General features: G+C 46.0%; 1 protein-coding gene across 1 annotated transcript; it reads right to left on the reverse strand.

The window, feature by feature from the left end:
• Positions 1-724: 724 nt before the first annotated feature.
• Positions 725-19,764, reverse strand: LOC142301102 (E3 ubiquitin/ISG15 ligase TRIM25-like). Its single transcript, XM_075342121.1, has 3 exons — positions 19,561-19,764; positions 4,363-4,548; positions 725-3,410 (listed from the first exon to the last, which is right to left on the reverse strand). Exon 3 carries the CDS (start codon positions 3,399-3,401, stop codon positions 1,794-1,796), a length of 1,608 nt encoding a protein of 535 aa, XP_075198236.1. The 5' UTR covers positions 3,402-3,410; positions 4,363-4,548; positions 19,561-19,764; the 3' UTR covers positions 725-1,793.
• Between the last annotated feature and the right edge of the window lie 2,455 nt (positions 19,765-22,219).

Here is a 22,219-nt window from a genome sequence, read left to right on the forward strand (position 1 = left end):
GGCTATGCTACTAGTGATTTCAATATTCAGAAAACGCCGCCTTCATGTGCTCGATGTGCTGACTACACAGGATGAAAATAACAGGATCTGTCAACAACACCTCATGTCATCATAACAGCAAATGGATCCGGTTGCCAGAGTCAAGACAACAATCATTTACTAAATGAAAGTGGAAGCAGCGATCGGCTGATCATCAGGAGATCTCAAGGGGAATAGATTATCTATATCTTCTACTAATTAAAACCGGAGCTCAGCCTGCTGTACACAAGGGAAATGTTGGCACTTTTCTGTAGCATCTGTCTTTAAAGGGAATCTGTCAGCAGGTTTTTGCTATGTAATCTGATAGCAGTATGATGTAGGGAAAGAAAGTCTGATTCTAGGGTTTTGCCACTGGCTCAGTAGCTTGCTGCAATTTCAATCAGTGCATTATTAGCAGGGGATTATCACTAGAGGACTAGGTCTCATGTGGCGGCTAGTCCAGCTAATCTGTGTTACCTTGCCCTCACCACTGATTGGCAGCTTGCTACCAATATACAGTGTACACAGCAAGCTGCCAATCAGTGGTGAGGGCGGGGCTATGCACAGCTCAGGATTCCAAGTTCTGCTGCATGTACAGCAAAGAAAACCTAAAACTACGTTTTCTGTAGAATTCTAAACTGTACAAAGCAGTCCAGTGACAACTCTGGAATCAGGCTCTCTGTCCCTATTAAATGCAGCTCCCAGATTACAAAACAAAAACCTGCTGACAGATTCCATTTAGCAAACAATCAAACTGTGAACTTGATAAATGTTACTGTTAATTACTAACACCGACAATTAAGCCCAGAGATCCCGGCTCAGGGGTTAGTTTGAGTGCACATTGGGTATGTGCCCATGGGAGCTCGCACCTGCGGATTTTGCCGCGGAAAACTTGCGGATTTATCTGGATTTTCTAGATAAATCCGCAGGTTCCAGCAAGTACAGACACTCACCATGTTATCCTATGGGACATGGGGAGTGTGTGTCAATGCTGCGGTATGTGCGGCTGCGGTATGTGCTGCGGATGTCCCGCAGCCGCACATAACTACATGTCAATTATTCCTGTGGATTTACCTGCGGAAATCCTGGCTCTCCACTCTGGAGATAGAGGCTGGGACTTCTGCAGGTAAGTCACATGAATGTCCACAGGTTTTCCGCAGCTATTTCACTGGAGTACCGCAGCTATGTATAGCTGCGGATTCCGGGGAGCTGATGCGGGAAACCTGGGAATGTATCTGCGGATATATCCGCAGGTGCAATCTCCCGTGGGCACATAGCCTTAGCGTCCCTGTAACGTGATCATGAGATGTCGGTGGGCTGCCATGACTGCCAGGGACCTACGGACAGTCCACATACTGGTCAAGCTGATTTTCCTGTGATTTTCAGCCATAAGCCGTGATTTTTACTCTACACAACAATAATGGAGCATTGCTGTACATAGAACAAAGCGATGCTCTGTGTCCTGTGCAGAGATCCCTGTGGGGGGAAGGGGTCAGCTGTGTCCATCAGTTATTGTCAATGGTGGATCCTGCATTATCGTCCTCCAGCTTTATACCAGAGGTGTTATCTTACACTTTATTTCCTTCCTGTGTTGATAATGAGACTGCTGAGAAGTGATCTCTGGGAAAAATCTATTGTTAAGGTCAATGGTCTCAGGAAACACAGGAAGATTTCAGGAGGCTCCGGAGGGAAATGTATTTTATGTCATAGAAAATCAGAAAAATGTTTACAATGAAAGCTACTTTACAAATAGGGAATTTTCTGATATTTTCCTGTTACGTTGTAATCCTCACCCAGCTATCTAAGTAATACTTGTGACCATCAATATATACCTCAAATACATATAATGCAGCGTGAAGGGGCTCGGAGAAGGTGGCAGTGAAGGTGTGTAAGTGTCTGATGGGGTCACACAGCTCATAAAAGGACAGCTGCCCGGCCTCATAATCCAGACAGATCCTGAATCTATCACTGGAGATCTTGTCAGGTAACTGGATCTCTTTCCGGTCATGCATCACTGAAAACTGATTATCATATCTCCACAAACTCCAGGACTTGTTATTATCTCCAATTAGTGACTCTTCTCCCCTCCTGTCTATACTGGGATAACACATCCCCACCATCCACCACCCTGACCCACTGCCCTCCACATCCCAGTAATGTCGTCCTGAGGTAAATCCCCTCCTGCTCATCACCTGATTACACAGAAATCTCTCTGCTGTTTCTGGACGATTCTGCTCCTCTTCTGCCCAAGTCACAGTTTTCAGGTCGTCTGATATAAGGACATAATTACCAGCTGAGTTTACATCCAGTAATATGTCTGCAGGATCCTCCACATAGATCCCGCTCCTTATACCTGTTATTACCTCACATAATGTGTGTAATGTGTGTGAGATCACAGCCACATCCAGGTCACCTCCATCATGGAGCTGTTTATCATGTCCCCCTGTGTCCTCATCACCTCCCTCCTCCTCAAAATTACACAAGTCACCGGTGTCCTGTTCCTGTAAGACGGTCAGTGGATCAGTCATGTTACACAGCTCCTCAATGTGCCTCATCTTCCTGGACAGCTCGTCCTTCTTTATCTCCAGTTTATGGATCACAACAGACAATGACATTGATTTTTGTTTTTCCCTCATGGAGATCTCACTCAGGACCTTCTTCTCCAGGTTGTCCACCCGTCTCCTGATGTCTGTACACAGGGCAGTGACTCTCTTGGCTTCTCCAGCTGCTTTTTCTTGAGCTTTTCTCCGGCGCTTCTCCAGACTCCGGACTCTGTCCTCAGTCTCCTCTCTCTTTGTGATCAGTTTCTGGAGAACATTTCTCAGTTTCTTCTTCTTCTTCCCTGAGGCCTCATCCAGTGACTCCATTTTATGTCCATTATGTTTCCCAATCAAACTGCAGGACACACAGATACAAGCCGCGTCCTCAGTGCAGTAATATTCCAGGATCTTCTTATGGACAGAACATTTCCTTTTCTCCAGAGAAGTGCTGGGATCAGATAAGACGTGTTCTGGTGATTTGCTGTGAGCCCTCAGGTGTTTCTCACACAGAGAAGCCTCACAGTGTAGACAGGATCTAACAGCAGGTACAGGAGAGTCCACACAGTAAGTGCAGCAGATCCCGGTGATCTCTTGTTCTTGCTGAGAAATCAGGAATCGTTCTGCGACATTATGAAGATTTATGTTCCTCATCAGCGCCGGCCGCTCCTGAAACTCTCCTCTGCATTCAGGACAGGAATAAACTCCAGACCCGTCCTGTGTATCCAGCACACGATCAATACAGACCCGGCAGAAGTTGTGTCCACATCTCAGCATTACAGGATCCTTAAAAATAGATAAACAGATGGAGCAGAGCAGCTCTTCTCTCAGATCAGCAGACGCCATGGCTCATAGCTGAGGGAAGGAAGAAGCAAAACTGAATGTGTCTGATAATACTTAGCAATGTTGTAGTTACACCTATTCACTTAAAAGGGGTAGTTCACCCCTTTTCATTATGGGCCACATCGATATGTTTTCTCTCAAATACCTTGTGTTGCCAATAGTGCCTGTGAGTGGGCGCTATTGTAGTCCACTCACCCCCCATCATGTGACCCCTGGGATCCGGTGATGTCTCGTCAACTGAGGCCGGCCGCAGTTTCTATGAGTGACTGGGCTGTGGGCGTCGTTGCACCGCTCAACAAAGCCCAGCGTGACAGTCCAGCATCTCCCTGCTCCTTCACTGCAGAGCACACAAGCAGGAGCGATGCTGGGCTGTGACGAGCGGGGAAACGCCACCCACAGCCCAGTGACTCACAGAGACTGGGGCCGGCCGCGGTAGTGTCCGTGAACAGGAAGTTGACGTAACATCACCAGATCCCCGAGGTTAAAGAACCAGGCGGTCATGCGATGGGGAACAGCGGTCCGCAATAGAGCCGCTCACAGGCCAATGGAAGATATTTAAGATACACATTCTTTCTCAAGGTTATACCGATGTAGCAAAAAATCAAAATGGGTGAACTACTTATTTAACTCCTTAATAGGAATCTGCCACCAGTTGTTTAATATCCCTTGTGAGAGTAATGTGATGTAGGGGCAGAAACCCTGATTTCAGAGTTGTGTCACTTACTTCACTGGGTCCTGCATTTTTTATTCAAAACTGTTTTCTCTGTTGCACAGCTACAAGTTTTCTGAATGCTGAGCTCTGTATAACCCCACCCAGGCCACTGATTGGCAGCATTCTGACTACAATGTACATAAGCTGGAAGCTGCCACTCAGTGGTGGGTACAGAGAGAAAGAAGGAGCAAGAAAAGCACAATACGGTGATACCATAACACAATTGTGAATAGATAAGGGATGTATGCTCACCAGATTAAGTTGTATATCACACAAGAACTTTAGAGTATATCAGCTGCCGATGGTCACTCAAGATGATGGAGGAGAGTTGTAGGAAATATGCGTGACTTCTATCTCCGCTGCTGAAAGGTGAGACAAATGGGTGGGGAAAGAAACAACAAAAGCACTCCTTGGTTTCTTCAGTAGGGACCTTCGCAGCTGCAATAGAAACAACACCACTTACTTTAATGGGTCCTGCATTTTTATTCAAAACGGTTTTCTCTGATGCACAGCTTCATTACCAGTTTTCTGAATGCTGAGCTCTGTATAACCCCACCCAGACCACTGATTGGCAGCATTCTGTCTACAATGTGGATAAGCAGAAAGCTTAAAATAGGAAATATGCATGACTTCTACCTGTGCAGCTGGAAGGTAAGAAACAGGTGGGAAAAGACTAAACAAAAAGCACTCCTTGGTTTTATTCAGTAGTTCGCAGCTGCAATTGAAACAACACCACAGCTATGCAGCGCTGAGCTCCTTCAACATAGTCAGCATAAGTATGAGCTATAGCCGGCATAGGGAGAAGTGAGAAGCGAATATTTACAGGAGAAGGTTGCGGCTGTAGCTCAGGTTACATCTACCTGTTACATCACTGCAGAATAGACATTTACCTTAACCCTTTCAATACCTGACGGATTGAAATATGGTAAAAAGGATGCAGGAGACAAGATGATTCCTGAGATTTATTTCCTAAGCATCTCAAGGTATTCCAACCTCTTCATCAGGAAAATAAAAACCACAAAGGCGCAGGCATCTCAAAAAGGTTCACATTTCAAAAGGCGCCAAGGACAAGCACATGACATGTCAGATGTCACTCTCAGTTTGATTCAAAAATAAAAATATGCAAAAAAAAATAAATAAAATAGATTTAACAAAACTTTTTACAATTATGCTGAAATGTCATGTATATAGACAATTTGGCATACATTTATATAGAAATATAAGCTTTATTTTGTGGACATAAAAGCATCTCAGATAAAATGAGTGTTTGGCTGTGATGTGTATAGAGCTTGTAATCTTGTGGGGATGTGATATATGAAGTGCTGTTAGTAAGAGGAGCTACAATGATGTTCGGATCGCAGGCTGAGAACGAAAGACGGGTGGACAGTCAGCAGCAGAGCATCAAAGGAAGAGAGGTTGGTCAATTACAAAGTGGAAAAAGTGGTCCACGTCATACACACTCGCCAGCACAGGCGCACTAGAATACTTTGATCTGCCCTGAGCAGGGCAGATCAAAGTGCGCCTGCGCATGACCTCAGTGCTGGCGAGTGTGTATGACGTGGACGCGTCATGCACACAGGCTTCAGAAGACGCAGGAGCAAGATGGCTGAGAGAGGAGGCGCCAGTCACCAGGCCGACCAGCACCGCAGCGACCAGTTTAGGTGAATATTATAAAGTGTTTTTATGTTCTCACAGCGGCCTGCGCTGTTACAATGCTGTATATAAGAGCCTGGTGGTGGTGGCCGCAGCTTATAGGCCATAAAACTGGTGACAGGTTCCCTTTAAATTTTTGTAAAAAATGAACTGAAAATTGGGGCGTGCAGTATTATTCGGCCCCTTTACTTTCAGTGCTTTCAGTGCAGCAAACTCACGCCAGAAGTTCATTGAGGATCTCTGATTGATCCAATGTTGTCCTAAATGACAGATGATAAATATAATCCACCTCTGTGTAATCTAGTCCCCGTATAAATACACCTGCTCTGTGATAGCATCATGAAGACCAAAGAACACAACAGGCAGGTCCGTGATACTGTTGTGGAGAAGTTTAAAGCTGGATTTGGTTGCAAAAAGATTTCCAAAACTTTAAACATCCCAATAAGCACTGTGCAAGCGATCATATTGAAATGGAAGGAGTATCATACCACTACAACTCTACCAAGACTCTGCCTTACCTCAAAAATTCCATGTCAAACCAGAAGAAGACTGATCAGAGATGCAGCAAAGAGGCCCAGGATCACTCTGGATGAACTGCAGAGATCTACAGCTGAGGTGGGAGAGTTTGTCCATAGGGCAACAATCAGTCGTACACTGCACAAATCTGGCCTCTATGGAAGAGTGGCAAGAAGAAAGCCATTTCTCAAAGATATCCATAAAAAGTGTCATTTAAAGTTTGACACAAGCCACCTGGAGACACCAAACATGTGGAAGAAGGGGCTCTGGTCAGATGAAACCAAAATTGAACTTTTTGGACACAATACCAAACAATATGCTTGTCATAAAAGCAACACAGCTCATCACACCATCCCCACTGTCAAATATGGTGGTGGCAGCATCATGGTTTGGGTCTGCTTTGCTTCAGCAGGGACAGAGAAGATTGTTAAAATTGATGGGAAGATGGATGGAGACAAATACAGGACCATATTTAAAGCAAACCTGTTTGAGTCTGCAAAAGACCCGAGACTGGGACGGAGATTTGTCTTCCAACAAGACAATGATCCCAAACAAAGCAAAATCTACTATGGAATGGTTCACAAATAAACGTATCCAGGTGTTAGAATGGCCAAGTCACAGTCCAGACCTGAATCCAATCGAGAATCTGTGGCAAGAGCTGAAAACTGATGTTCACAAACGCTCTCCATCCAACCTCACTCAGCTCCAGCTGTTTACAAAGGAAGAATGGGCGAGAATTTCAGTCTCTCGATGTGCAAAACTGATAGAGACACATACCCGCCAGAGATAGAGACCATACCAGCTCTGTCCTCACCTATTGTACCATCACCCATTCCCTGTAGACTGTGAGCCCTCGCGGGCAGGGTCCTCTCTCCTCCTATACCAGTCTGTCTTGTACCGTTAATGATTGTTGTACGTATACCCTCTTTCACTTGTAAAGCGCCATGGAATAAATGGCGCTATAATAATAAATAATAATAATAATAATACCCCAAGCGACTTGTGCTGTAATCGCAAAAAAGGTGGCGCTACAAAGTATTAACGTAAAGAGGACGAATAATATTGCACGCCCCAATTTTCAGTTTTTTATTTTTTACAAAGTTTAAAATAAGCAATAAATATTCAACTTCACAATTGAGACCCACTTGTTGTTGATTCTTCACCATAAAATTTAAAATTTTTACCATTCTGTTTGAAGCCTGAAATGTGGGAAAAGGTTGAAAAATTCAAGGGGTGCGAATACTTTTGCAAGGCACTGTACCTCATGTAATAGCTCAAACTGCTTTTTTTTTTACTCAGGTGGCACCAATATTCGCTTCATAGATGGTCATTGCTACACACAATTAAGCTTCAGAAAGGTCTAGTGCACATTCAGCTCAGCGTTCACACAGAGCTGCTCGTGGTTCTGGGTGCATATTGCACCCGACAGGTTCACTTTAAACAAATGTGAACATCTCAAGCAGTACATCGCTCAAGATGAAGATTGTGAGACTCTTCTGTGTCGCCCAGGGCAATATCCCGGGCCGTATATTTACAGGGATACGGTGTCACGGGAGAATACTGGCCGTTGCCCCGTTCCGTGACCCTGGGGACGCTTTTTAATGGGGAGTATTTACAGGGGAGATTAAAGTCTTTGGTGTGACACCACCTGCGGATTGCAGTTAGGATGGTGGAACCACCGCTGATGGGTTGGTTATCCCTAGGGCTGGTGGTAATGGCAGCTGTGGTGGTAGGCCCTCTACAGGTAGGGCCGGGCCCTGGGGAATAGATACTGGAGACTTTTGCCGAAGAAGGGAAGCCACACTGTGGGGTGTAAGTTAACAGTTTTACTCACTCTGGACCCCTGGACGGCTGGTTCAGGTCCTTGTAGTTCGTTTGACGACTCAGTTGCTCTGTCCCCTGCAACCTCAGTGTGGTTGGGTCCCCGTAGCATGAAGTCTGTTGGAGTCCTGACTGTCTTTCGGCAGTCTCCTCGTACGTATGGTGGGCAATGCATTGTGGACCCTGTAGGGTTGGTCTGTGGTCCCGAACCTTGATCCGCTCGTTACTGCTGATACCCCCGGATCTGTGGGTCAGTGAAGGTCCCCTCACTGTGCAGGTATTTGCCAGGCCGCGTGATGCTGGCGCCTGACCTAAGGCCCTGTGCCCCGTCGGTGCTCTGGTTCCAGTGGTACTTGGGTGTACCTACCCTGGCAACTACTCTCCTGTACCCTCGGGTCACCATTACACGACCCAGCTTGAGGCACTTCCATTCACTTTCACTCTCCTGACTTGACTGACTGTCCCCTCCCACCAGGCTGTCTAGTCCCCTGGACTGGCTCCGCCCTCTGTGGTGTCTGACTAGCCAATTACCCCTGGTATGAGAGAGAGAGAGAGAGAGAGAGAGAGAGAGAGAGAGAGAGTGTTACTGGCACTGGTGTGAAAGGCCCTGCAGTCTAATGAGGATGCAGTACCTAGCAGTGCCCTGAGTAGTTCAGAAGCGCTACATTTCCTGCACGGGGCAAAAAAAAAAAAAAGATTGAAATCTGAATTCCCGAATGTTGAAATTGCACTCAGATAGTTCATGTGCTTGACGGAGACCAACTCTAATGGAGAGCTTACTTTTTCAAAACAAACTTCTAAAAAAATCTGCTTCGTAATCACCGTTTCCACTGGCTTCCCTCATGTGCATGGAGAGTGACATCCTGAAGACCATTGAATTCAATCCAATAAGAAAGAAATTCTCTGAAAACAAAATCCATACCTCCATAGTGTACCATATAATGTGTGTGACTTACTGAGGATTATTGTGTTTTTCGAGCCTTGTGTATTGTTCAGATGTTTATCATGTTGATCACTTGATTGTTTTCAATGTGTTCACACCAGTTTTGTTGACGTGCCAATAAAATAAATATATGTTTAACCCTTTAGTGACGGAGCTAATTTTCACCTTAATGACCAGACCAAATTTTGCAATTCTGACCAGTGTCACTTCATGAGGTTATAACTCTGGAACGCTTCAACGGATCCTGGTGATTCTGAGATTGTTTTTTCGTCACATATTGGACTTCATGTTAGTACCAAATTTAGGACAATATTTTTTGTGTTTATTTATGAAAAAAATTGAATATTGGCAAAAATTTTGAAAATTTAGCAATTTTCAACTTTTGAATTTTTATACCGTTAAACCAGAGATTTCTGTGACACAAAATAGTTAATAAATAACATTTCCCACATGTCTACTTTACATCAGCACAATTTTGGAAACAAAATTTTTTTTCGTTAGGAAGTTAGAGGGGTTCAAAGTTTATCAGCAATTTCTCATTTTTACATCAAAATTTACAAAACCAGTTTTTTAGGGACCACATCACATTTGAAGTGACTTCAATAGGCCTAGATGACAGAAAATACCCAAAAGTGACACCATTCTAAAAACTGCACCCCCCAAAGTACTCAAAACCACATTCAAGAAGTTTATTAACCCTTCAGGTGCTTCACATGAACAAAAGCAATGTGGAATGAAAAAAAGCAAAAATTAAATTTTACCTAAAAATGTTGCTCTAACCCAAATTTATTCACTTTTAGAAGAAATAACACAACAAAATGGACCTCAAAACTTGTTCCCCACTTTCTTATGAGCGCGCCGATACCCCACATGTGGTCAGAAACCTCTGTTTGGACAAATGGGAGGGCTCGGAACAGAAGGAGCAATATTTGAATTTTGGAAAGCAAATTTGGCTGAAATAGATTGCGAGCACCATGTTGCATTTACAGGTCCGCTAAGGTACCTAAACAGAAGAAATCCCTCACAAGTGACACCATTTTGGAAACTAGACCCCTCAAGGCTTCTATCTAGGGGTATAGTGAGCATTTTGGATCCACAGGTACTTCACAGATTTTGTTAACGTTACGTTGTCATATTGAAAATTTTAATAATTTTCTCAAAAATGTTGCTTTAGCATCAATTTTCTCACTTTTTCAAGAGGTAATTCCAAAAATTTGACCTCAAGGTTTGTTAACCACTTTTTTATGAGCGCGGTGATACCTCACATGTGGTCTGAAACCTTTGTTTGGACAAATGGGAGGGCTTGGAACGAAAGGAGCAATATTTGAATTTTAGAAAGGAAATTTGGCTGAAAAAGATTGCGGGCACCATGTCGCATTTGGAGGTCCCCTAAGGTACCTAAACAGCAGAAACCCCGCACAAGTGGCCCCATTTTGGAAACTAGGCCCCTCAAGGAATTTATCTAGATGTTTGGTGAGTACCCTGAACCCCCAGGTGCTTCACAGAATTTTATAACGTTGAGCCATGAAAAAAAAAAAATAAAATTTTACCACAAAATTGTTATTTCAACCAGGTAGCTTTTTTTTTTACAAGAGTAAAAGGAAAAAATTCAGCATAACATTTATTGTGCAATTTCTCCTGAGTTTGGCGATACCTTATATGTGGTGGAAATCAACTGTTTGGGCGCATGGCAGGGCTCGGAAGGGAAGGAGTGCCATTTGACTGCAAAATTGGCTGGAATCAATAGCGGACGCCAGGTTGCATTTGGAGAGCCCCTGAGGTGCCTAAACAGTGGCGGTCCCCCACAAGTGACTTCATTCTGGAAACAAGACACCTCAAGGCTTTTATCAAGGTGTATAGTGAGCAGTTTGAATCCACGAGTACTTCACAGAATTTGATAAGCTTAGGTTGCCATATTGAAAATTTTCATTTTTTTCACAAAACTGTTGCTTTAGCATCAAATTTCTCACTTTTTCAAGAGACAACAACAAACCGTGGACCCCACAGGTTGTTATCCAATGTCTTATGAGCACAGGGATACCCCACATGTGGCCAAAAACCTCTGTTTGGATAAATGAGAGGGCTTGGAATGGAGGGAGCACCATTTGAATTCTGGAAAAGTTGAAATAAATTGCGGGCACCATGTCACATTTGCAGGGCCCCTTGGGTACCTATACATCAGAAAACCCCCACAAGTGACCCCATTTTGGAAACTGGATTTTATTCAGGAGTATAGTAAGCATTTTGAATCCACAGGTACTTCACAAAAATGTTGCTGTAGCAACAAATGTCTCACTGTTAGGCTATGTGGCCATGATCCAGCGACACGGCATCTAGTACACAGTGTCAGCCTCCTGCAGAGATGTGAGTGTTGTCCACGGGAGAACGCAGCTGCCCAAGCCCACGATTTGGGTTCAGGCCGCTGTGGAGCTCTATGCTACCTGCAGAGAACACTCATCTCCGCAGCATAAATTGACATGCTGAGGCTCGGGAAGCTGCGCCACAGGTCGGTTTATGCTGCGGAGAAAAGAAGCACATTGGGCATGGGATTTCTAAAAATCCTTCCACTGTGCTTCTACTGCACAACGCAGCGTTATGGACACAGGGAAAACACTCTGCGCCCAAAACGCTGCAAACCCTGATTGTGGGCACACAGCGTAAAATGCTACAATGGATGAATGGATAGATGTCAAACAAATATAACGTCCCATTCCCCTGCATATTCTAAGCTGGCGCCCTTTAGTGCCTTTCATGTGGCACTAAAGGGTGCCTAGCCTTGTATTTAGCCCCCCAAAAAATTAATAATTAAAATAAACGACGTGGGGTCCCCCCTATTTTTGATAGCCAGCTAGGGTAAAGCAGACAGCTGTAGCCTGCAAACCACAGCTGACAGCTTCACCTTGGCTGGTGATCAATTTGGAGGGCTCCCCAGGCGTTTTTTAAAAAAAAAAAAAAAAAAACGTGGGGTCCCCCCCAAATTAGATCACCAGCCAAGGTGAAGCGGACAGCTGGGGTCTGGTATTCTCAGGGTGGGAAGAGCCATGGTTATTGGACTCTTCCCAGCCTAAAAATAGCAGGCCGCAGCCGCCCCAGAAGTGGCGCATCCATTAGATGCGCCAATCCTGGCGCTTCGCCCCAGCTCATCCCGCGCCCTGGTGCGGTGGCAGACGGGGTAATATATGGGGTTGATAACAGCTGTAATGTCACCTGGCATCAAGCCCTGGGGTTAGTGATGTCACGGCATCTGAACAGATACCCGACATCACTAACCCAGTCAGTAATAGAAAAAAAAAAGACAAAAAAAAAATTTATTTGAAAAAACACTCCCCGAAACATTCCTCTTTTACCAATTTATTGAAAATAAAGAAATTCCGGTCGCTGTAATCCATTTTGGAGGTCCCACGCTGGCTCTGGATCTTCTAGAATATGGGGGGCACGTTCAGGGAACGTATCCCCCATTTTCTGGAAGAGCAAGCTCTCCATGAGCAGTGTGGGTGCAGTAATCTGAGAATACTGCACTCACACTGCCCCGGTCCAACCTAGGGCAGAGTGACCTGCAGTAACCTCATTCCAGAATATGAGGGGCACGCTCACAGAACGTACCCCCCATTTTCTGGAACAGCAGCCTCTCCATGTGAGGAGTGTGGCTGCAGATCACTGCACTCACCCTCCCCCGGTCCACAGTGGAGCCTGTGCATCAGCGACGTCAGCAGGATTCCTGCTTGCAGGGATCCAGCTGACAGCCGCTGTCTGCGCATGCGCCGCCAGCATTGAAGAAGAAGGAGGCGGCGATCGCGGGCCCGGAGCGGCAGACAGGTAACGTATAACCGGGGGCTTGGGGGGGGGGGGGGTGACGGGGGGTGACCTAGTGGGACCTGGGGACACCTTTCTGCCGCATGTGACGTGTCACATGCGGCAGAAAGAGCAGAATGAAGGCGGCCGCGCGCTGTGCGCCGCCATCTTCCACGCTCCGGAGGGGGGAGGGGGGTGGTGGCTCTGGAGACCGGAGGGGGCTCCGGTGACCAGAGGGCTCCGGTGGACCGGAGGAGGGGTCAGGGGGAGGACATTTCCCTCCGATCTGAAATGTTTGATCATTTCAGATCGGAGGGAAATGACTGCAGAGCCGGCGCCGGCGGCAGTTTTCTGTGCGCTTCGGCGCCATTTTGGATGTCCGGTGGGGGTAGGGGTGGGGGTGGGGGGACTCTCCGGTACCGGGGGCTTTGGGGGCACTAGGGGGTTAGATTTCTTTCTCATCTGACATGTTTGATCATGTCAGATGAAAAAGAAATCAGTTTTACCGGCCATTTCTTTTTTTTTCATGTGTTCGTCGGTATACGGTGTATACCGCCGATCACATGATCGGGGTCCAAAAAAAACACCCCGATTCATAATCTGGGGGGTCTCAGCTACCCCCGGTAGCTGAAACCCCCGAGATTTTCGGTCGCTGGGGGGCGCTACAGGGTTTTTTCGGGCCGCCGCTTTAAAGCGGCGGAACAGAATAAGTACCCTGTTTTGCCGCCGCTTTAAGTCGTACGGCCGTCGTTATGAGGTTAATATTATCGCCATTTACCTTATATTCTTGTAAGTGGTTGTCGTAGAGGCCCCAGCACACTGGTTTGCCCAGGGGCCCAAAATGCTGTTAAAGGAACCTGTCACATGTTTTTTGCTTTATAAGCTGCGGCCACCACGACTGGGATCTTATATACAGTATTATAACATGCTACAGTTAGGTCCAGAAATATTTGGACAGTGACACAATTTTCGCGAGTTGGGCTCTGCATGCCACCACATTGGATTTGAAATGAAACCTCTACAACAGAATTCAAGTGCAGATTGTAACGTTTAATTTGAAGGTTTGAACAAAAATATCTGATAGAAATTGTAGGAATTGTACACATTTCTTTACAAACACTCCACATTTTAGGAGGTCAAAAGTAATTGGACAAATAAACCAAACCCAAACAAAATATTTTTATTTTCAATATTTTGTTGCGAATCCTTTGGAGGCAATCACTGCCTTAAGTCTGGAACCCATGGATATCACCAAACGCTGGGTTTCCTGCTTCTTAATGCTTTGCCAGGCCTTTAGGGTATGTGCGCACGTAGCTTTTTACCTGCTTTTTTGCTGCTTTTTCTTCTGCGCTGTTTAATGCCAAAATGGATGTGTTCTTCTATTCAAGCAAAGTCTATGGGAATTTGGGTTTCTTGTTCACACTATGTTGTTCAAAATGCTGCCTTTTTGTGGCAGAACTTTGGTCAAAAACTCAGCTTTGCAGTGCAAAACCCAAATGGCAAAAACAATTGACATGTTGCTTCTTTGAAAAGCTGAGTTTTTGACCAAAGTTCTGCCACAAAAAGGCAGCATTTTGAACAACATAGTGTGAACAAGAAATCCAAATTCCCATAGACTTTGCTTGAATAGAAGAACACATCCATTTTGGCATTAAACAGCGCAGAAGAAAAAGCAGCAAAAAAAGCAGGTAAAAAGCAGGTAAAAAGCAACGTGCGCACATACCCTTACAGCCGCAGCCTTCAGGTCTTGCTTGTTTGTGGGTCTTTCCGTCTTAAGTCTAGATTTGAGCAAGTGAAATGCATGCTCAATTGGGTTAAGATCTGGTGATTGACTTGGCCATTGCAGAATGTTCCACTTTTTTGCACTCATGAACTCCTGGGTAGCATTGGCTGTATGCTTGGGGTCATTGTCCATCTGTACTATGAAGCGCCGTTCAATCAACTTTGCGGCATTTGGCTGAATCTGGGCTGAAAGTATATCCCGGTACACTTCAGAATTCATCCAGCTACTCTTGTCTGCTGTTATGTCATCAATAAACACAAGTGACCCAGTGCCATTGAAAGCCATGCATGCCCATGCCATCACGTTGCCTCCATGTTTTACAGAGGATGTGGTGTGTCTTGGATCATGTGCCGTTCCCTTTCTTCTCCAAACTTTTTTCTTCCCATCATTCTGGTACAGGTTGATCTTGGTCTCATCTGTCCATAGAATACTTTTCCAGAACTGAGCTGGCTTCATGAGGTGTTTTTCAGCAAATTTAACTCTGGCCTGTCTATTTTTGGAATTGATGAATGGTTTGCATCTAGATGTGAACCCTTTGTATTTACTTTCATGGAGTCTTCTCTTTACTGTTGACTTAGAGACAGATACACCTACTTCACTGAGAGTGTTCTGGACTTCAGTTGATGTTGTGAACGGGTTCTTCTTCACCAAAGAAAGTATGCGGCGATCATCCACCACTGTTGTCATCCGTGGACGCCCAGGCCTTTTTGAGTTCCCAAGCTCACCAGTCAATTCCTTTTTTCTCAGAATGTACCCGACTGTTGATTTTGCTACTCCAAGCATGTCTGCTATCTCTCTGATGGATTTTTTCTTTTTTTTCAGCCTCAGGATGTTCTGCTTCACCTCAATTGAGAGTTCCTTAGACCGCATGTTGTCTGGTCACAGAAACAGCTTCCAAATGCAAAACCACACACCTGTAATCAACCCCAGACCTTTTAACTACTTCATTGATTACAGGTTAACGAGGGAGACGCCTTCAGAGTTAATTGCAGCCCCTAGAGTCCCTTGTCCAATTACTTTTGGTCCCTTGAAAAAGTAACTGTATATATATAAGAGCCCAGACCACTGTGTAGAACATAAAAAACACTTTATAATACTCACCTAAACCGGTCGTTATGGTGGATGTGGATGAAATGGGCATCTTTGTCCTCCGGTGCCGGCGCCTCCTCTTTCGGCCATCTTCATCCTCCTTCTGAAGCCTGTGTGCATGACGCGTCTACTTCATACAGACTCGCCGGTCCCACGCATGCGCACTACAATACTTTATCTGTCCTGCTCAGGCCCTGAATGCCGGCGAGACTGTATGACGTCGGACACGTCATGCACTGCGGCTTCAGAAGATGGAGGACAAAGATGGCTGAAAGAGGAGGCGTCGGCACTGGAGGACGAAGACACCCATTTGACGTATAAGTACAGGGTAGAGCTGGGCTCAACTGCGGGTATGGGGGAGGTGCTTAAGGGAAAAGAGCGTTACACTTTTTGCATTACCCTGTTGTTATTGATTGTGTGCTTGGTATTTGTTAAACAGATTTGACGTATATCCACCGCTGCGACCAGTTTAGGCGAGTATTATAAAGTGATTTTTATGTCCTACACAGCGGCGTGGGCTCTTATATACAGCATATTAGAATATTGTATATAAGAGCCCACTGGTAGTGGCCGCAGTTTATAGGCTAAAAAACTGGTGACAGGTTCCCTTTAAGATGACCCTGGTCTGGAGACTTGTGGCCAGTCTGTACATCACAACCCATTCTCAGATTGTGAGACATGGATGAATGAGGCCGGCCTCACAGAGGTCACCTCACACCTCCGCCGTTTCTCTCAACTGTGTTATCTAAGGGGTTTAAATTCCAGTTACTTCGCTATCTCCATTCCCGGCCTTTGCAGCAGAGTATCTGCTCTATTTTATAGAGGACACCAACTGCTTAGGTGAAAGCACAACATCTCTGGAGAACGTGTAGGGTGGCACGAGGTGGTAGGGGCAGATGAGGGACTGACTCCAGACGCCCCCGCACACTACATGAAAACCGTGGCTCTGGCTGGGTGCGTGGACTTGTGTGGTGCAGGTCATGCCTCTTAGCAGACCGCATGTCACCATTGCCTTTGGCAGGCCAGGACCAGACAGCAGTGTAGACTGACACCGAGATCACCAGTCCTTATTAAACAAGTCTTTTACTGAACAGTTTCCACAGTTCTTTCGGCATTACATCACATGTGAGCAGGGGCTGGCTGCCAAATTTTGGCCTGGGGGGCAAGCACACAGCAGCAGCCCATGAGCAGCGGCCCATCCTTGTTGTATTTACCTCCGGCTGCTTCATATTAGGGAGTAGAGATAACAAGTTTTTTGAAAAGATAAAAGCCGAAGTAATGATGATATAGTTGTGGTCAAATGCCGACTAAATTCTCATCCACGTCTATCAGTGTCCTACTGAGAGAAGTGTCCGGGACTCTACTCAACACGTGACCATAACTGTGCAAAATACATACATCTGATCACTACACTGGGAATACAGGGGAATCCTGACAGTGTGCACAGCGCTCTATCACCATTCAGCAGTCTGCTGTCACATAGGGACTACAGAAATCTGTCTAGAGCTCGGAAAACAGTGTTGGAAAAAAAATGTGGCCTGGAAATTGCATGTTGTCCACAGAGTTGATTCATATATACTCGCCTCCATTATAAAACAGACAAAACAGTCCACCTAAAGAAGCCTCATATTGACTTTTTTCCTCTTTCTCTGTGTTAATGTCAGTGCAATGTACGGTCAAGTGTGTTAGTATACTCACCTGCAGCGACCTTCTCCTGTGTGCGGCACCACTCTGCTCCTCTTCTCAGTGACGTCACCGCTCTGCAGACTCTCCTGGTTGCACTGAGATCTGCTGCTCTTCTCAGTGACGTCACCGCTCTGCAGACTCTCCTGGTTGCACTGAGATCTGCTGCTCTTCTCAGTGACGTCACCGCTCTGCAGACTCTCCTGGTAGCACTGAGATCTGCTCCTCTTCTCAGTGACATCACCGCTCTGCAGACTCTCCTGGTAGCACTGAGATCTGCTCCTCTTCTCAGTGACGTCACTGCTCTGCAGACTCTCCTGGTAGCACTGAGATCTGCTGCTCTTCTCAGTGACGTCACCGCTCTGCAGACTCATCTGGTAGCACGGAGATCTGCTGCTCTTCTCAGTGACGTCACCGCTCTGCAGACTCTCTGGGTCACGCTGCGCTCTGCGTGACCTAGAAGAGGCTTTTACAAAGTAAGTCTATGGAATGAGGTTCCATAGACTTACATTGTAAGAGAGACGTCCAGGTCAAAGCATAGACCTAAGGAGTCTGACAAGCGGTAACATCACTCAGAAGAGGGGCAGAGCGGTGCTGGATACCGGAGAAGGCGCTAGGTGAATATAACAACACACTCGCACTGCAGAGCACGAACATTTACACAGAATTTGGGGGGAAAGTTCATTGGACACGTCTTCAAAGCAGAATATAAGCGACATCTTGTTATATCCTTTCTTTGTAGTAGACCTGGTTATAGAAATATGGAGAAAGGATAATATGTGACTGGTATATGATGTACCAGAGACATATTATCCTGCACTGTATATACATCTGATGTCTGTGCACATAGTATATTACATACAGTATAGAGGACAATATGTGACTGGTATATGATAAGTTATGAGTACAGATATCAGATGGTATATACTGGATAATATGTGAGTTATTATACTATTACAGTCATTATACCATTCACATTTACCCTGTATATAACGTTAGATGTTACATACAGTATACAGGATAATATGTGACTGGTATAAGTACAGAATATCGGATATTATACCAGTTACATATTATCCTGTATATGACATCTGATGCCTGTACATAGTATATTACATCCAGTATACGGGAGAATATGTGACCGGTGTATGATATACTGTGAGTACAGACAGTTATTGTAAGAGCCACATGTGAATGGCGCTTCAGAGCGTATGATCAACTACAGCTCCACATACATGGCGCTATTCAGAATATACAAAATAATAAACCAATAATGACCCTGAGAAGTGCGAAGTACAATGTCTCCTCTCTGATAATAGGACAGGAGAAAGGGTACTGTGCAGTGTATATACCGCATATACATACACACACAGCCAGGCCTCATATATATATATAAAAAAAAAAATACAACATAGAATGGTCAAGATTCTAGAATTCAGGTACAGAGAAGAAGCGGCAGCTCACTCGGATAATTGCCAAAGATTTTTTTATTGTATGGTTGCAGACATAGTTACATGAATAACGGGGAGGAGGGGAGGTGCGGGGACGGCTGCCACTTCTCTGTACCTGAATCATATATATATATACACACACACACACACACATCATATATATATACACACACACACGCACAGCCAGGCCTCATAAATATATATATACACACACACACACACACACAGCCAGGCCTCATAATATATATACACACACATGCGCGCACAGCCAGGCCTCATAATATATATACACACACATGCGCGCACGCACAGCCAGGCCTCATATATATATACACACACACACATGCACGCACAGCCAGGCCTCATAATATATATACACGCACAGCCAGGCCTCATAATATATATACACACACATGCGCGCACAGCCAGGCCTCATAATATATATACACGCACAGCCAGGCCTCATAATATATATACACACACATGCGCGCACAGCCAGGCCTCATAATATATACACACACACATGCGCGCACAGCCAGGCCTCATAATATATACACACACACATGCGCGCACAGCCAGGCCTCATATATATATATATATATATATATATATATATATATATATATATATATATATATATATATATATATATATATATATATATATACACACACACACACACACACACACACACACATGCGCGCACAGCCAGGCCTTACCCTCAAACACGTGTCTGCACAAGCAATGGCGCCAGCCTCAGAGGAGCAGGAACAGGAAGTCAGGAGGCGGCTCTTCGCAGTGAAGTTCCGGCAGATCAGCCCTGCATGACCCTGGCCCCGCCCCCAGGTCTGCTCCGGGAGTGGCTGAGTGCGGCTTCTGTAGAGCAGTGAGTGCAGCTGCCGCCTCCTGTGTCTGCAGACAGGAGCTTCAGGGCCGGAGCAGCCGCTCACACCAATGGCACAGATGGCCGATACTACAGCTCATACACCGGCCGCAGGGCAGCTCCCCCGCAGCAATGTCCGCTTCCCCCCGCAGCGATGGCCGCTTCCCCCCGCAGCGATGGCCGCTTCCCCCCGCAGCGATGGCCGCTTCTCCCGCAGCGATGGCCGCTCCCCCTGCAGCGATGGCCGCTCCCCCCCCGCAGCAATGGCCGCTTCTCCCGCAGCAATGGCCGCTTCCCCCTGCATGTGGATAGTGGCACGTGGCTGGAGCACAGGTTCATGGGGACAGTGCAGCCTCGGTTGTTCCCGGTCTCTGTGAGCTCCGGCATATCCCTGCTCCACACAATGGCCCCGGCTCTGACAGTCCCTCTCCACTCAGGAGCTCCATGTCTCCTTCCTCACAGAGCAGGGGCTGCAGGGGTCGCACATAAGGCAGGAGGGGGCATCAGGCCACTGTCAGGGGCAGGGCTCTGCTCCCATAGCTTTGGGTTGGTTTGGCCATGGTCTATGTGAGCAGCATTGCTGTGCTCGGGCTGTGCCTCAGTTATTCCCCATATTGTCTCCACACGTGTTTTATTGCTGAGACGCCTGATCTGTGTCACACATTGCTGTGCTGTATCTGCCCTCACTGGTCTCCTGCAGTGTGCTGCCATCTAGTGTCCTGTCCTTTGCATTACACCCTATATTTTATTCTGGTTTTCACAATAAAGATTATATGTTTTATCCTTTTTTTTGTTCTATCTTCTGTGAATTGTTCTTACTTTTGCTAAACTTGAAGCAATTACACCCATAGTTATGTCTGAGCAGGGGGTGGTGGGATTATATTGTGATACCTGGACATCTTTTTACTTTAAACCCCTTTACTCACTGTAATTTGTTTGTTTTTTTTTTGCTTGTTTTTTTAAGGAAAATGGGGCCCGAAGGTGGCGTGTGCAGATGAGATCCTGGCTTGTCATTGAGCTGATATCGCAATCTGCTCATGCGCTGACTCTAGGAGCCATTTTTTTGAAGCCTCCAACACCGAAAGTTTCTGGATGCTTCCTGCCTCACAACGCTCGCAGCCAGCATCGGTTACCCCCTCCACACCGCCCACAGCATCGCCCTGCTCTACCACCGCCCCTGCCTCCTGTGACCCCGCTCCACCACCGCCCCTGCCTCCTGTGACCCCGCTCCGCCCCTGCCTCCTATGACCCCGCTCCGCCACCGCCCCTGCCTCCTGTGACCCCGCTCCGCCACCGCCCCTGCCTCCTGTGACCCCCGCTCCGCCACCGCCCCTGCCTCCTGTGACCCCCGCTCCGCCACCGCCCCTGCCTCCTGTGACCCCCGCTCCGCCACCGCCCCTGCCTCCTGTGACCCCGCTCTGCCACCGCCCCTGCCTCCTGTGACCCCGCTCCGCCACTGCTGATACCCCTCCCCAGTAAGAAACCACCGAATTGTAAGACGGACCCACCCCCCTCCCTCTCTTGTCTAAATCTACCGTATTTATCTAATTAATATCTATTTAATTATTAATATCTAATTTTATCTTGTGATGCATCTTATAATCCAGTTTATCTTATAAACTGCAAAATACGGTGTATATATATATATATATATATATATATATAGATAGATAGATAGATAGATATACCCCATACAGTATATTAATAAAAGTGGACTTTTAACAGACATGAAGGGGTTAAAATACTGAAATAAATAAAGTAGTGAAATTAATCAATTTCTGAAAGTGCCGCCCACTGAAATCCGCATGTCGAAGGCTTCTGTCTACCTGGTTGCCCATGGATACGTCCTGTAGTTCCTTCATGACAGGTCGCACATGCTCAGTAGACACCTGCTGTTCTTCTATAGTGGTCATCCTCTTCTCACTTTGCAGTGATAGTGCGCACATTTCACTGTACAGAATCAATACGGACACTGTGCGCCCGCTCCTGTCACACACACAACAGTATCCTCTCATAAAGTGCCGTAAAGCCGAACGAGCACAGACATACCAGCAACTAAACCACTAATGGTTTTTCCTCATATAAAGCATGAATATTTATGTTAATATTTGTGTTAATGGCTGCCTCCTGCCTATACATACAATATAAACACAACTGGGCCTTCTGTCTGAAAGAGAAACTGTCTCTGTTGCCCATAGCGACCAATCAGAGCTCAGATTTAATGTTTTAAACCGCTCTGGTAAAATGAAACCTGCGCTGTGATTGGTTGCTATGGGTAGCAAAGCGATAGGAGAGGACACAGGGGAGAATATCTAAAACAGAGAATTGTAGCATGGAGGGCGGTCGGCCTATACACAGAACCTCCTATCACAAAGCAATGGAGGAGCGGCTAATATAGCTTTACACGGATGAGAGCAGTGAGTCTGGAGAAGAAACCGGGGCTTGTGGGAAATGTAGTTTATACAGGTCACATGGCCACCAGTGAAGGACCGCCC

This window comes from Anomaloglossus baeobatrachus, chromosome 4, assembly GCF_048569485.1.
Source record: "Anomaloglossus baeobatrachus isolate aAnoBae1 chromosome 4, aAnoBae1.hap1, whole genome shotgun sequence".
Taxonomy (NCBI): domain Eukaryota; kingdom Metazoa; phylum Chordata; class Amphibia; order Anura; family Aromobatidae; genus Anomaloglossus; species Anomaloglossus baeobatrachus.